Source organism: Podarcis gaigeae, assembly GCF_964106915.1.
Source record: "Podarcis gaigeae genome assembly, chromosome: 17".
In the NCBI taxonomy this organism is placed as follows: Eukaryota; Metazoa; Chordata; class Lepidosauria; order Squamata; family Lacertidae; genus Podarcis; species Podarcis gaigeae.
Window position 1 is genome coordinate 22,201,189 of NC_139694.1, and position 14,764 is coordinate 22,215,952.

At 43.1% G+C, this 14,764-nt stretch overlaps 1 protein-coding gene across 2 annotated transcripts in view; it reads right to left on the bottom strand.

The window, feature by feature from the left end:
* Positions 1–14,764, bottom strand: part of JAK2 (Janus kinase 2) — an 83,469-nt gene that overhangs the window by 11,462 nt on the left and 57,243 nt on the right. For both annotated transcript variants that reach the window (XM_083718490.1, XM_083718491.1), the window contains 8 exons: positions 12,259–12,386; positions 10,087–10,221; positions 8,893–8,980; positions 6,915–7,042; positions 5,465–5,603; positions 4,389–4,540; positions 3,290–3,440; positions 1,275–1,411 (listed from right to left, as the gene is read on the bottom strand). In XM_083718490.1, coding sequence (XP_083574616.1) covers positions 1,275–1,411; positions 3,290–3,440; positions 4,389–4,540; positions 5,465–5,603; positions 6,915–7,042; positions 8,893–8,980; positions 10,087–10,221; positions 12,259–12,386 — 1,058 coding nt within the window. The remainder of the gene's footprint in view (positions 1–1,274; positions 1,412–3,289; positions 3,441–4,388; positions 4,541–5,464; positions 5,604–6,914; positions 7,043–8,892; positions 8,981–10,086; positions 10,222–12,258; positions 12,387–14,764) is intronic.

Sequence of the window (14,764 nt, forward strand, 5' to 3'; positions counted from 1 at the left end):
CCCGAAGGAGTCTCAAAGCGGCTAACATTCTCCTTTCCCTTCCTCCCCCACAACAAACACTCTGTGAGGTGAGTGGGGCTGAGAGACTTCAGAGAAGTGTGACTAGCCCAAGGTTACCCAGCAGCTGCATGTGGAGGAGCGGGGAAGCGAACCCAGTTCACCTGATTACGAGTCTACCACTCTTAACCACTACACCACACTGGCTCGCAAAGGCAGAAAGGTGACAAAGAGGGAAGCAGCAAAAGGAGGGGGAAATAGGAAGGGGTTCAAGGGAGAAAACCTGAAGGTAAACCAAAAAAAGAGCTGGTTTAAAGTTAAGAGGAAAGATTAAAATTTAGGGACAAAGGAGGTATGGTGTGCACAACAGAGGCTGCAACCATATCTTGTCATTCTTCGTCTTAAAGAAGAATGCAAGCCTTCTGATAAAAGGGAGGCAAATATCTTGGGATGGAGGTAGCAGTTCCATACTACTGTTAGGACTCAGCTACATTAGTCAAAAAACAGTGTTTTGAATGCGTTATAAACATGCAACACCAGATGGCGCCAGAGAGAAGGAAATTTTTATATGCGATTTTCTATAGGGTTCTTTTTCTTTTGTTATAACAAAAGAATGTGTAGATCCAGCCTTAGAAGTAGAATAGAGTAGGATATTTCTGAACTATCGCCCTCCCCCCAAAAGCTGCACAGATAGGGAGCAGAACAAAAAACAGTTGCTCTTTCAAAAAGCTGAAACCACTCCGAAAAAAATACATATTAAAGGGCAGTCTCTGCTTCTGTTAAAATAGGTAAAGGGTAAAGGGAGCCCTGACCATTAGGTCCAGTCGTGACCGACTCTGGGGTTGCGGCACTCATCTCACTTTATTGGCTGAGGGAACCGGCGTACAGCTTCCGGGTCATGTGGCCAGCATGACTAAGCCGTATCTGGTGGACCAGAGCAGCACACGGAAATGCCGTTTACCTTCCCGCCAGAGCGGTACCTATTTATCTACTTGCACTTCATGCTTTCGAACTTCTAGGTTGGCAGGAGCAGGGACCGAGCAACGGGAACTCACCCCGTCGCGGGGATTCGAACCGCCGACCTTCTGATTGGCAAGTCCTAGGCTCTGTGGTTTAACCCACAGCGCCACCCACGTCCCTCTGTTAAAATAAGCACTTCCAAAAATACTATGCAAAGTATGTGAATTATTTCAAAGTAGCCATGGTTTTCTACTCTATATCTTATTTGTTTCTAACGGTATCGCATATCCTTGCAATAAGACACCCCATCTTCTTACCTTGCCAAGCTGTTGCAAAAATTTCAGGTGCCGCTCTTCAAAATAAGTCGGGTCCCTGGCTTCAAAAGCGCCGGAAAACCCAAGAGCTCCAATTCTCATATTTGGTAACATATCACTTTCTTTCAATAGTTCGTAATCTTGAAGAAAACACACACACACACACACACACACACACACACAAAAGAAAATATTATGTTCAGCTAGGCTCCCCTACAGCATCTGAACAGAAACAGATCATCATCAGCAGACAAATTAACTTGTGAAGCCCTAGAAAATATAAACATGCTATCTTAATTTTCAATCATAAAATACTGTCCTGCGTGGGAAGATAATAGTAAAGGTAAAGGTACCCCTGACTGGACGACTCTGGGGTTGCACACTCATTTTGCTCTATAGGCCGAGGGAGCTGGCGTTTGTCCGCAGACAGCTTCTGGGTCATGTGGCCAGCATGACTAAGCCACTTCTGGTAAAACCAGAGCAGCGCATGGAAACGTGGTTTACCTTCCCGCCAGAGTGGTACCTATTTATCTACTTGCACTTTGATGTGCTTTCGAACTGCTAGGTGGGCAGGAGCTGGGACCAAGCAGTGGGAGCTCACCCTGTTACGGGGATTCAAACCGCTGACCTTCTGATCAGCAAGCCCAAGAGACTCAGTGGTTTAGACCACAGCGCCTCCCACATCCCATGGGAAGATAATAGAAGCAGCCTAATCCCTAGTGCATTTCAAAACTTCCCACACATGGTTCATTTGCTCATTAACTCTACAAGCGCAAACAAATTTTGATACAAGAAGAAAAGTTATGTGTGCAACTCAAATATATCTGCAGACAGACATGTTCTATAACAGTGGTGTGGAATCTCCTGCCTACAGGTCTAATTAACCCCACTATGCCAGAAATTGGTCCATCCAATCATTGGTCAACCATGCTCACCTTTCCCAAGCCTCTGATGTCATACAACATCAGAGGTGGGGATGTTCAAGCTGAAAAAAATCAAATTTGTGTAATGTGCAAAATGGCCCTGCTTGGTTTAACACAACTTTTAATTATTATTTTTTTAAGTACTACAGCCTTGCATTTTCCCTTCCCCAACACACACAAGTTTAAAATATTGGGTTAAATTGGATAATATTTATTAATAGGCTTCACTTGCTGTACGGCAAGATTAAGAGAGATTTATCCATGAAGTAAAGTGTTTCAGATAAATAATACATTACAACTCTATAAAGTGAGCCCAGTGTTGATATTCCCATATTGCAGATGGGCGCTGAAGCTACAAAAGCAGTGACTTGCTTGACAGGGCTCATGACAGATTAAGAAGCTGAAGCAGGGATTTCTCGATCCATTGTTCTGCCCGGACACTGAGGTCCAGCTCCGAGGTCCTTCTGGTGGATCCCTCACTGCAAGAAGTGAGGTTACAGGGAACCAGGCAGAGGGCCTTCTTGGTGGTGGCGCCTGCCCTGTGGAACGCGCTCCCACCAGATGCCAAGGAAATAAACAACTATCTGACTTTTAGAAGACATTTGAAGGCAACCCTGTTTAGGGAAGTTTTTAATGTTTGATGTTTTATCGTGTTTTTAATATTCTGTTGGGAACCGCCCAGAGTGGACGGGGTATGTATGTATAAATAAATAAATATTATTACTGTATTATCATCATCATCATCATCATCATCATCATCATCATCATCATCATTTCTCGATCCATAGCTCAGGCTCTTAGCCACTAGGCCACACCAGGTCTTATGAACACATTCAGAACAACATCCTTCTCCCCTGCAACAGTTTGCCTATGCCAGTGATGGCCAAACTTGGCCCGCCAGCTGTTTGGGGACTACAACTCCCATCATCCCTAGCTAACCAGTGGTCAGGGATGATGGGAACTGTAGTCTCAAAACAGCTGGAGGGCCAAGTTTGGCCATTACTGGCCTATGCAGTAGATTCTACTCTAACTGCAGATCAGAAAACATATTGCGTCTCCCACCAAAATTTTGTTACCTCTTCTCCATTAACATACCTGGAGCGAACAAACTGTTAAGGTCACGTATAACAGCTCTAAAAGAGGGTCTGAAGTCTGGCTCATAATCCATGCAGTTGTTTATAAGGTTTGCTAGTTCTGTCCAATTAGGAGCAGGAAGTTGATGCCTATCCTCATAAAACTGTAATTTCTAGAATTCAAGAAATGACGGTGATTTAGGACAATTCTGAGTAGCTTTTTTTGTGGGGAAGAAAAGAGATACATTCAACAGCAAAGGAAATTCTTTTACATGTCCAAGCAAACATCAAATACAACACTTCTTTGTCTCCGACACAAACAACTTCGGTTTAAGAGATGGAGAGGTTCCCTCGTACACACAAATCGTGTCCACATGCTGGTTTTCAAACCATACCATAAAATACAGTGTTTCACTATCAGGGGACGTGTTGCACCTGCCACATGGTGTGTATCCTTTGTGCCACGTGACTTTAAATCACAGCGTGACTGAATCGCCTCCGAGGAAATGTCAGGAAAGTGGGAGCATGACAGATTTCACCATAGAGGCCCCAATCTATTTGGAACAAACTCCACACTTACTCTCTGTTTCCCAGAAGAGAAAGAGGAGCAGAAGGAGATTGCCCAAAACTAATTACAGGCTTTATCCAATCGTTGCTTCTGGGGAAAGACTATTGCTTACAAGTTCCCCTGTTTATAGCCAGTGTGGTGTAGTGGTTAAGAGCGATAGACTCGCCATCTGGGGAACCGGGTTTGCGTCTCCACTCCTCCACATGCAGCTGTTGGGTGAACTTGGGCTAGTCACACTTCTCTGAAGTCTCTCAGCCTCACTCACCTCACAGAGTGTTTGTTGTGGGGGAGGAAGGGAAAGGAGAATGTTAGCTGCTTTGAGACTCCTTCGGGTAGTGATAAAGTGGGATATCAAATCCAAATTCAATCTCTCTCTCTCTCTCGTTTAAATAAACCTGCCTAGCAGGCTAAGGAATCTTTCCTAAACATTAAATCTGATGAGGGGCAGAATCACATGTGGAAGCTGCATCCAAATACTTTAACCGTGGCTTATGCCCATCGCTGCACAGTATGTTCACCAGGACAAAGATGTTCAACTTCACATGGTACTTACTCTTTGAGAATCCAGCAAACTCAGAGGCTTGTCTCCTCCGCTGCAGATTTCCCACAGAGTGGTTCCAAAACTCCACTTGTCCGTTGCCAAACTCAGCTGCTTTGGATTTTCGATACATTCAGGTGGAACCCATGGTATTCTCTCAAGGAGAACTAGGCAATCATGAAAAAAACAAGGCAATTTGTTACTAGGATGAATCAGAAAGCATTTGATTTATTTACTTTTTTTTGGTAGGATGTTTTAATTGCTGCTCAACTGTATTAGGACCTCTGGTGCAAATGTGGTCTATAAATATCTTTAGGGCTCATAAATGACAACAAACAAGCAAACAAATTTGAAGCTCCATGTCTGCGGCCTTTAAGAAATATTTTAGAAATTCTCACATGTAGATTTAAGCATAAGAGGCATGAGCTAAAGCGTGTAAACACAGAGAGAGGTTTTGATTCTCTTGGTTCCTTCAGGTAAAAATCCTAATCTCAAGGAATTCAATTTGTAAGGAAATAGAGAAAGGGTATCTCACGTTACTCTTCAGGCAAGGCAAAAATGCTTTAAATCCAACAAATGAATCAGGGGCAGTTTGTTTGGTGTCTTCCAGGTGGACTCATCCTGCTGGCTGGGTCTACTGGGATCTGGAGCTCAGCATCATATAAAATACATTGCACTGGCTACTCCTGAACCAGATTTACCTTTTTCAGAGTGTTGAAGGGGGATTCTCAGTGGGTGAAAGACTAACATTGGCTACAACTCTTTAAGAACTGAAACTGATGGGTCTATTCTGCTGGGTTTTCCGTTTCCAGCAGTATTTTCATACCGGTTTCAATAGAATATGCATTGCTCATTTTGTGCAATAGGTGTGCCAGCTGGCATGGAAATAGTTTTAAGTAGCAAAATGATGCTGGCAACAGAAAAAAAAACAAAAGCACACCCCACGCTTGTGGGAGGTTCATGACTTCCCAAACAAGAACAGCGGTACACAACAAAATGAATTTTAAGTGCAATGAGAGGAGGAGATAATCACTCAACGCCATTTTCAAGGTAGCAGGTGAGCTGCTGAAAGGGATGAGTCAGAGACTTACTGTCTTTTGGCAAAACTGTAATGCTGATACCAGGATCGCTGAGCTTGATAAAAGGAAGGTTCCCGGATTTCCTATCTTCTTCTCTGATAAGCAAGATGTTTTTTGCACATACGTTCCCATGAACAAGGTTTTTATCTTCCTGATAAAGGCAAACAAGCATTGCTTATTTTTCCTCCTGAGCACAGATCAACCGCCAACTTCCTAACTGCATTTCAAGCTGACACATTTTGACATAAGCAAACACTTCGAGAAATGGACATAAGGAGGAACTGAGACGCAGTTTTAAATGGCTAATTTACACAGTACAGTGCCTGGCTTGAATTTAGTGGCAGCAGTCCAGCACCTCATTAAATGCAGTGAAGGGGAGCATGGCAAACTCATCTATTTGGGACAAACTCCACACTTACTCTCTGTTTCCCAGAAGAGAAAGAAGAGCAGGAGGAGATTACCAAAAACTAATTACAGGCTTTATCCAGTCGTTGCTTCTGGGGAAAGGCTATTGCTTACGCAAGACTGCTTTACTTCTGCTTTCCCCTGTGATAGGAATTTTATGGTCTTAGATATATGGTAATGTTCATAAGTGCACCAACCAAGCATATACATAGATCAGCACAGGAAGGCCAACCTGGAACCATTTTTATTCCTAAACTGAGCAAATGTTTTCTCTGCAAGGTCAAACTGGAAAAGCCTCCCCATTGTCTTTTCCTTCACAAATCCTATCTTAAGGGTATGTCTGTGTTTGAATAGGGTGTGAGCCTGTGACATGGCCCAGGAACTAAGTATTTATCACTACAAAGGAATGGCCAGGCTCCCCAAGCAATCCAATCAAGTAACCTGCCAGACAGGAGATAAACAAGGACAGGAGAAAAACAATATTCAAATTTCTGTTTTAGACCGCCTTTTCTGTGATGTAGGTGTGATGTATTTGAGGGGTGGTCTTAGGTTACACCCCTTCTGTGATGTATGTATGATGTTTCTGGGGGTGGTCTTGATCTACAGGGTGACAATTTCAAAAGTCTTTATAAGGCCTTGCACACCATTTTTCTGGGTCCCTCCTCTCTCCTGCAGGTGAGGGGAGCACCCTGTTGCAACAGATCGATAAAGGCCAAGCCTACAGGCTGCTGTTTTGCTCCAAGTTATCCCGGTTGGTGTCTTTGTTTTTTGTCCAAGGGAGCCCTCAGATTTTTCCGTTAACACCCCCCACAGATAAAGCAGAAGTTTCCTGCATTTGTTTAACAGCACAACTCAGATCATAGTCTTATCACACGTAAGACAGCAGATTTTTAAAGGAGTGAGCGTGAAAACAAGACGTGTGTGCAAGCTGTCTGGATCCTACAAAGAGAAACACCAATGAATATGTCTAAAAAATCTTCACCAATATCCACTAGGGGTAGGGGGAGCGAATCCCTGACCTTCGGCATTTTGCTAGGGGGAAATATAAAATACTTACGAAAAAATGCATTGCCATTGCCAGCTGCTTTGCAACTTCCAGCTTCCACAAGATGTTTATAGAATTTTTATTCTTCTTCAAATAAGTATCCAATGACCCAAATTTCACATATTCCTGTACCAGAATATCTAATTTGAAACATAGATGCAGACCATGATTAATAATAATAATAATAATACTAATACTAAATGGAATTTTAAGCCAGCCTTGCTTTCTAACCACAATTCCTTCCAGCCACATTTGAAAACATCTGTTTCATCCCTGTAGACTGGTTCGTGCTGCAAAATATGGAACTGAGACTCTTTGTTTCCTCAGCAAAATTAACGCTGAGCCATTCTTGGGACTCAAGAGATTGTAGAAATGTTTTCTAGTTTTCACCCCAATCACAAATCACAAATCACTTAAACGTCAACACAACTTTGTTCAGATATACAGAGAATGCAACCACGAAAAAGCAACACCATGAAGTGAAAGGTAAGATTCTGATGTAAAACTTTTAATTACATACTGTCAATGTATTAGTGCATACTAGCTATAATTTCTATTATTTCTTTTCAACAACTGTTTGGTTTATTAAGTTTTGGGTTTTTGTTTTTTTAATGGAAAGATCTATACAGTGGTACCTTGTTTTGAGTCTGGGATCCATTCTGGAGCCCTGGACGCTCAATGAAAGGGATGCTCAACAAAGCGCCGTTTGAGCTTCTGAGCATGCGTGAGCGGCAAAACCAGAAGTAACCCGTTCCGGTACTTCCAGGTTTGCCGCAGACGTTTGCCGAAATGGATGCTAGACAAGGCAGACGTTCACGAAGGTATTACTGTACCAGACATGTTCAACCAGTCGACCGCGATGTACAGTTAGACCAATGGGGTGTTCCAGATAGATCGCCGGAGTGGTCCTGATCGATTGTGGGATTTAATAAAGTGATCGCTGGGGTGCTCTTGATCGATTGTAGGAAAAAATTAACTGGGCAATGAATGTCGCCGCCCCTTGCCCCTGGTGCAAGGTGCCATCGCTGTGAAAGCTTGTCTTCCCTGTGGTATGGCAGATTAAGTGGCGCGACAGATTAAGTTTGAGAATTGGGAAACAATATATAACAAGATGAAAAAAATGTTCAGATATTCATTTAGGAAAATACCAGAAGGTTTTCTATTGGGAATAGTACCAGGAAGTCTAAAGGAAGAAGACAATACATTATATTTATACGCAACAGTAGCCTCAAAGCTATTGATTGCGAAAAAGTGGAAAAGTGGTATTATACCAACAAAAACAGAGTGGCTTGCCAAATTATTGGAGTATTACAATATATCCAAAACAATTAGAGAAATTGGAAGGATCTCAAAAGAGAAGATAGACAGGGACTGGAAGGTGTTTAAAGGATACCTGCAAAACCATATTGAAAAATCAGAACTCCTATTAGAATAAACAAGTTCCGTTTTAAATACTGAAATACTAAATAAGATGGATAACAATGTGTAATAGAAAAAGAAGCATGCATTTAGGTTAAAGGTGTGTGAAAGAAAGCAATAGAAGTGGAAAGAAATTGCAATGGAGTAGATTGGAAGTCAAACACAAAGGTGGGGTGAGGGGTGGTGGATGGTGATGGGAAAAGGAATTATCTGTGGGATTGAGTGTAGGTATGTCTGAACATTTTTAAGAATTGTATGAAATGTATGTTGTATGCTTGTATATTCACAGTATGTGTGTATTAATGCTGAATTATTTTAATAATAAAAACTAAAAAAAAAAAAGGATTAAGTTCAAGAACCAAGGTACCACTGTACAGCCGGGAACAAACTGATTACACCAACCTAGGGCATTTGTATCTCTCATTGTTTCACACTGGCACTTGTGGTTCCTTGCCAGACAACATGTACCTGATAAGAAGGCAAATGTGTTCGGAAATAGCTATTTACATACAGGGAGGTAATGATAGAACTCCAATTAGGGCACACAAAACCGTTAATTGGCTTTACTCACTTTCTTCTCCGTAGACACAAACTCCATAATTTAATACCAAGTGCTTGTACGATAGCTGGCTCATCATGCTTGCTGCTTCGAAAAAAGACTGCAAGAGATAGGGAACAATAATTAGCAGAGCGAAGCCTAATGGGAACTCTTTGGAATAAAACTTAATTAAAAACCGCCTGCACTTTCACATAACTTCAGCTCCCCACCTTCCGCAACGATACGGTGTAATTAATTTGGTGCTGTTGTTCTCTGCAGGCCTGTTTTTAATCATTGTTTCTCACAACGCCTAACTGCTTTAATAGTGAATCATGTCAATTTACTGGCAGTAGGAAAATCCCCCATGAGGATACAAGGACTCTTACATCTGCCCACAGCGGGGGGTGATGATGGTGCTGGTTTCCAATGCATGTAACAATGCATGACAGCTCCAACCGATGAGTAACTGGCAAGCATTTAATTTTCAAAAGACTAAACTCAGGGGGAACTTCTATCAGCTACGTCATTCAATCAGATTGAGCAGGCTTGACCTCACGTTACACAGAGACACTGTGAAAATGTCCATGTTTATCTCATGAACACCTGATTGTGTGAAACAGCAATCATCCCAGACAGGGCCGGATTTAGGTTTGATGAGGCCCTAAGCTACTGAAGGTAATGGGGCCCTTTATATGTCCAGCTGTCCTTTGTCAACAACAAATTGTCGCTGTTTTTTGTGTTGAATACAGTGGTACCTCGGGTTACATACGCTTCAGGTTACAGACTCCGCTAACCCAGAAATAGTACCTCAGGTTAAGAACTTTGCTTCAGGATGAGAACAGAAATTGTGTGGTGGTGGCGTGGCAGCAGCGGCAGGCCCCATTAGCTAAAGTGGTGCTTCAGGTTAAGAACAGTTTCAGGTTAAGAATGGACCTCCGGAACAAATTAAGTACGTAACCAGAGGTACCACTGTATATACTATATGGTAACTTATGGACCTTATAGGTTGAGAAAGGCTGCTCTAGGGGACATGGATGTTCTGAAAGGTGGTTTTGATGCCCTGGGATCTTCTGGTAAAGGGCTGTATATAAATTGAATTCATCATCATCATCATCTTAAAAATTAAAGCTGAGATCCCATATTTGCTGAACTCTGCATTCCTGCTCTGCTGAACTAGCCCTGCATATGAACTATTAAGCATATTACCCACGGAGTACGAATACAAACCTCAGAGTAATTCCTGTGCACTTTATCCAGGACTTTGAGCAGAACTTCAGTCTGATACAACTTGCCATAGTCGCCCACTTCTTTCCTCACACCTTTGAAAATTTTAGTGAAGGTGCCCTGGCCAAGGCTTTCATTCTAAAAAAACCACAAATAAATAAAGGGGGGAGTCAATCGTCTGCAAAATCCCTTCACGCCGATTTTAAACAAACGCATACCTAGTTTCAAGACTAATACAGGCACTGTCTCAGCTGAAAGGAAACAATCATAATGTAAAAACAGTTTAGCTTAATAACTGAACAGATCAAATGCTTCATTTAATTGCATATTCCGCGAGAGAGGCTTTGAGACCAATCCTTGCGGGTTCACCCAAATGGAAGCACAACTGAGTTCAGAGAAATTACTTCCATTTGACTGCACAAACTTGCTTTGAAGCTATTCACCGTTTGCCCTGCAAGGAGCCACCTTGAACGGTGTTGCTGGAATGCAAAAAATGACTTCTCTGAGGGTGAGTGGATAGACTAGGGTAAGCTAAGGGCTTCTCATTTTCCCTCCTGGGGAGAGAGCCCCAAGTGATCCTACATGAAGTCATTGGGAGGGAGGGAGTTACACCAAGGGAGACCCTTTCGCTGTTAGACAAGGAAAATTATGTTATTTGCGAGTTTCTCTAATTGCGTTGGCAGCCAGGAAATAAACAGCCAGATGTGTGGCTGAATTCCAAATGTCCTTTTAAATCTTTGCTATGGTTTACAACATGGGACGTGGGTGGCGCTGTGGGTTAAACCACAGAGCCTAGGGCTTGCCGATCTGAAGGTCGGCGGTTCGAATCCCCGCGATGGGGTGAGTTCCCGTTGCTCGGTCCCTGCTCCTGCCAACCTAGCAGTTCGAAAGCATGTCAAAATGCAAGTAGATAAATAGGTACCGCTCCGGTGGGAAGATAAACGGCGTTTCCGTGCGCTGCTTTGGTTCGCCAGAAGCGGTTTAGTCATGCTGGCCACATGACCCGGAAGCTGTACGCTGGCTCCCTCGGCCAATAAAGCGAGATGAGCGCCGCAACCCCAGAGTCGGCCACGACTGGACCTCACGGTCAGGGGTCCCTTTACCTTTATGGTTTACAACAGGGCTGGGAGATATCTTGTTTTCAACATCGTGACATACTACCAGCCCAAAAATGTGATATACAAATAGATCACAATGTCTGAAATTAAGGATGGAGCTATGTAGAAACATCGGCTGGCTTCATGGCTTTTCCCACATTGTGATTTTTGCCAGCGCCTGCTCTTGTGATTTGCTGCTGCCCTCCATGAAGCAGGAGAGAGCTGAGCTGGCAGAATTAACAGGGGCTGAAGGAATTGAGAGAAGCCTTGGTTGGCTTTGCAGTTTTCCCCACATTGCTATTTTTGCACAGCACACACCATGATTCGTGTGATATATTGCCAGGTCAAAAACTATGAAACCGGTATCACAATATGGACCTCAGACTGGTTTTGGACAGTATATCGAATATCGATATATCACCCAGCCTCAGTTTACGGCTAAAGAAATAAAATTGTTGCTGCTGCTACTACTACATGGGGTAGTAACTTCCATTTAATTCAAGGGGACTTGAATTTCAGAGGAAAGTGGCCTAGGGTGAAGTTGCCACACAAACATCTCTCTGATATATGCTGGTTCTCTCTCTGTCTCTCCCTTTCCTGGCTGCTGCATGCACTATTATTGGTGGAGAGGCTCCAGGAGTGCAATACTCTATTAAGTTAAAAGCCACAAAACTAAATTGGTTAATTTGCTTGAGAACGGATGGTAGGTAGGCTGGAAGGGCTACTGAAAAGAAAATATGATGATTAGGACATCACTCAGTTTAAACTCCCACATTTATCTTAATAAAAAAAGTATGAACCCACATTAAAAAGAAAAACCGCACATGCTGATTTTCAATTAATTTAGTCACACAGCAAATGAATTTATGTAACGGAGTGAACACTTCCAGGTGCACTTATCACAATAAATACCTAGTTTTCTGTAAATACAATTTCCCACCGATATGCACATTATTTCCAGTAACGCACACCACTGAAAAACAACTCTGGTGCCTTTAAATTAATGGGACTTAATTCAAAGGACTGCGCTGAGGATCAGAGTATTACACAAACGAGAAGATACGTCTCGTGAACTTACAAAGATCAGGTCCTCATTCCGGATTTTGTGAAAGACCATCTGGTTAACGTTATTATGCCTCTGCAAGGTGGGCGATGAGGGCAAGTCAGAAATTCCATTGCTCCTGAAGACAAGGAGGTTGGACTTATCTGTAACGAGAAGGTTAACACAGACAGACTTAATTTCATTTTATTTATTATATTTATATTCCACCTCATCCTCCTCGGAGCTCATGGTTTTCTCCTCCCCATTTTTGACCTCACAACAACCTGGTGATGCAGGTTAGGCTGAGAGACAGTGATTGGTCAAAGGTCACCTGGTGAGCTTCATGGCTGAGTGAGGATTTGAACCCTGGTCTCTCAGACTGAAGTCTTGCTGACTTGCAGCTGAACATGTACATTGTTGCCACTGTAAAATTATATCTTTAGTTTTGAGCTGAAAATATGTAAGAATTCCATCTGCAATGGATCATTAACATTATACACACACACACACGTTGGTGTTGACCTTTAAAGCCCTAAACGGCCTCGGTCCAGTATACCTGAAGGAGCGTCTCCAACTCCATCATTCTGCCTGGATACTGAGGTCCAGCACCGAGGACCTTCTGGCGGTTCCCTCACTGCGAGAAGCCAAGTTACAGGGAACCAGGCGGAGGGCCTTCTCGGTAGTGGCACCCACCCTGTGGAACGCCCTTCCATCAGATGTCAAAGAGAACAACAACTACCAGACTTTTAGAAGACATCTGAAGGCAGCCCTGTTTAGGGAAGCTTTTAATGTTTAATAGACTACTGTATTTTAATATTCTGTTGGAAGCCGCCCAGAGTGGCTGGGGAAACCCAACCAGATGGGTGGGGTATAAATAATTTATTATTATTATTATTATTATTATTATTATTATTATTATTATTATTATGCGATCAATAAGACCAGGAGGCAAGTGCTAGCTAGTTTACTTGCATCTGCCAAACTATTGGCAAAGTATTATTTCGTTTCACATTTTTCAACAATGAAAACTTGCCATTTGAAGGGGGAAGAGAAGAATCAGAATTCCTCATTCAGCCATGAAGCTTCCTAAGTCGCTTTGAGTCTTTCAATCTAACCTACTTCACGGGGTCGTTGTAAGAATAAAATGGGGAAGGAGAGAAGCCTATCACCCGGAACAGTAGGATAAATACGTAAGAAGAGCTCCACTTTCTCTCTAACAAGATCATTAGCAGTTTTGTGCAAAACTGGGAATAGCGTAGCACTGAAATAACCTTTGCCTACACATGCAAACTACATCCATTCTATATCACATTTTACATCCTTGATTTAAAAAGCGGCTTGTCGTGTAGCATTGGGTTCGTGACGGTGGGGAAATGTTGTTGCAGAAACACAAGTCCAAAGCTGACCTAGTAGAATTGCACAAATCGCAACACGGGGTCTCCCATCCAATCTGAAACCCATAGGGGACTCTGCTTAGCTTGGCCAATGTGCCAGCAGTTTTACTGCTGCACAACCAGGGGGATATAGTACAGGAGACTGCAACCCTATTTCCTCATACCGTTCAAGCAGTATTGCTGTTCCACTTCTGGCCACAAAACAACTTTTTTTTAATCATTCCCTCCACAGACCCAGTCCAAATATTATTAAACAATCCTGCCTCATCTGCATTAGCCATGGTTGCACAGGGCATGGCTAGGTCTCACCCTGACCTAACCAGTGATCCACGTGACGGTCACCTCCAGACTTGATTATTATAACTCACTCTACATGGCGCTGCCCTTGAGACTGACCCAGAAACTCCAGTGGGTGCAGAATGCCGCAGCGAGACTCCTTACGGGGTCTTCGCCGCAGGATCACATTCACCCGGTGCTATACCAGCTGCACTGGCTCCCGGTGGAGTACAGGATCAGGTTTAAGGTGCTGGTTTTAACCTTTAAAGCCCAAACGGCCTAGGACCCTCGTGCCTATGGGACCTCCTCTCCTGGTATATCCCATGGAGGACCTTAAATAAAAATATCTTGGAGATCCTGGGCCACAGGAAGGTTAGGCTGGCCTCAACCAGAGCCAGGGTTTTTCCGGCCGTGGCCCCGATCTGGTGGAATGCTCTGTCACAAGAGACTAGGGCCCTGCGGGTCTTGACATCTTTCCGCAGGTCCTGCAAGACAGAGCTGTCCCACCAGGCCTTTGGCCAAGGCACAGTCTGACACCCTCTCTCCTTCTGTAATCCTCATAGAACTCTAGCCCAATGGTTGCATTAATTTGACTCTGAATTGATTTTAGAATGAATTGATTTTAGAATATATTTCAATTAATTGATTGTGATTTTATGTAAACTGTGTTATTTTTACTGTTGTTAGCTACTCTGAGCCCGGCTTCGGCTGGGGAGGGCAGGATATAAATAAAATTTTATTATTCTTATTATTACACCAGAGATGGGGAACATTTGCCCCTCCAGATGTCTGATTTCCATCAGGCCTAGCCAGAAAGGGATGCAGAGTTCTAGTACCAACAACATCTGCATAGCACAGGTTCCCTACCCCTA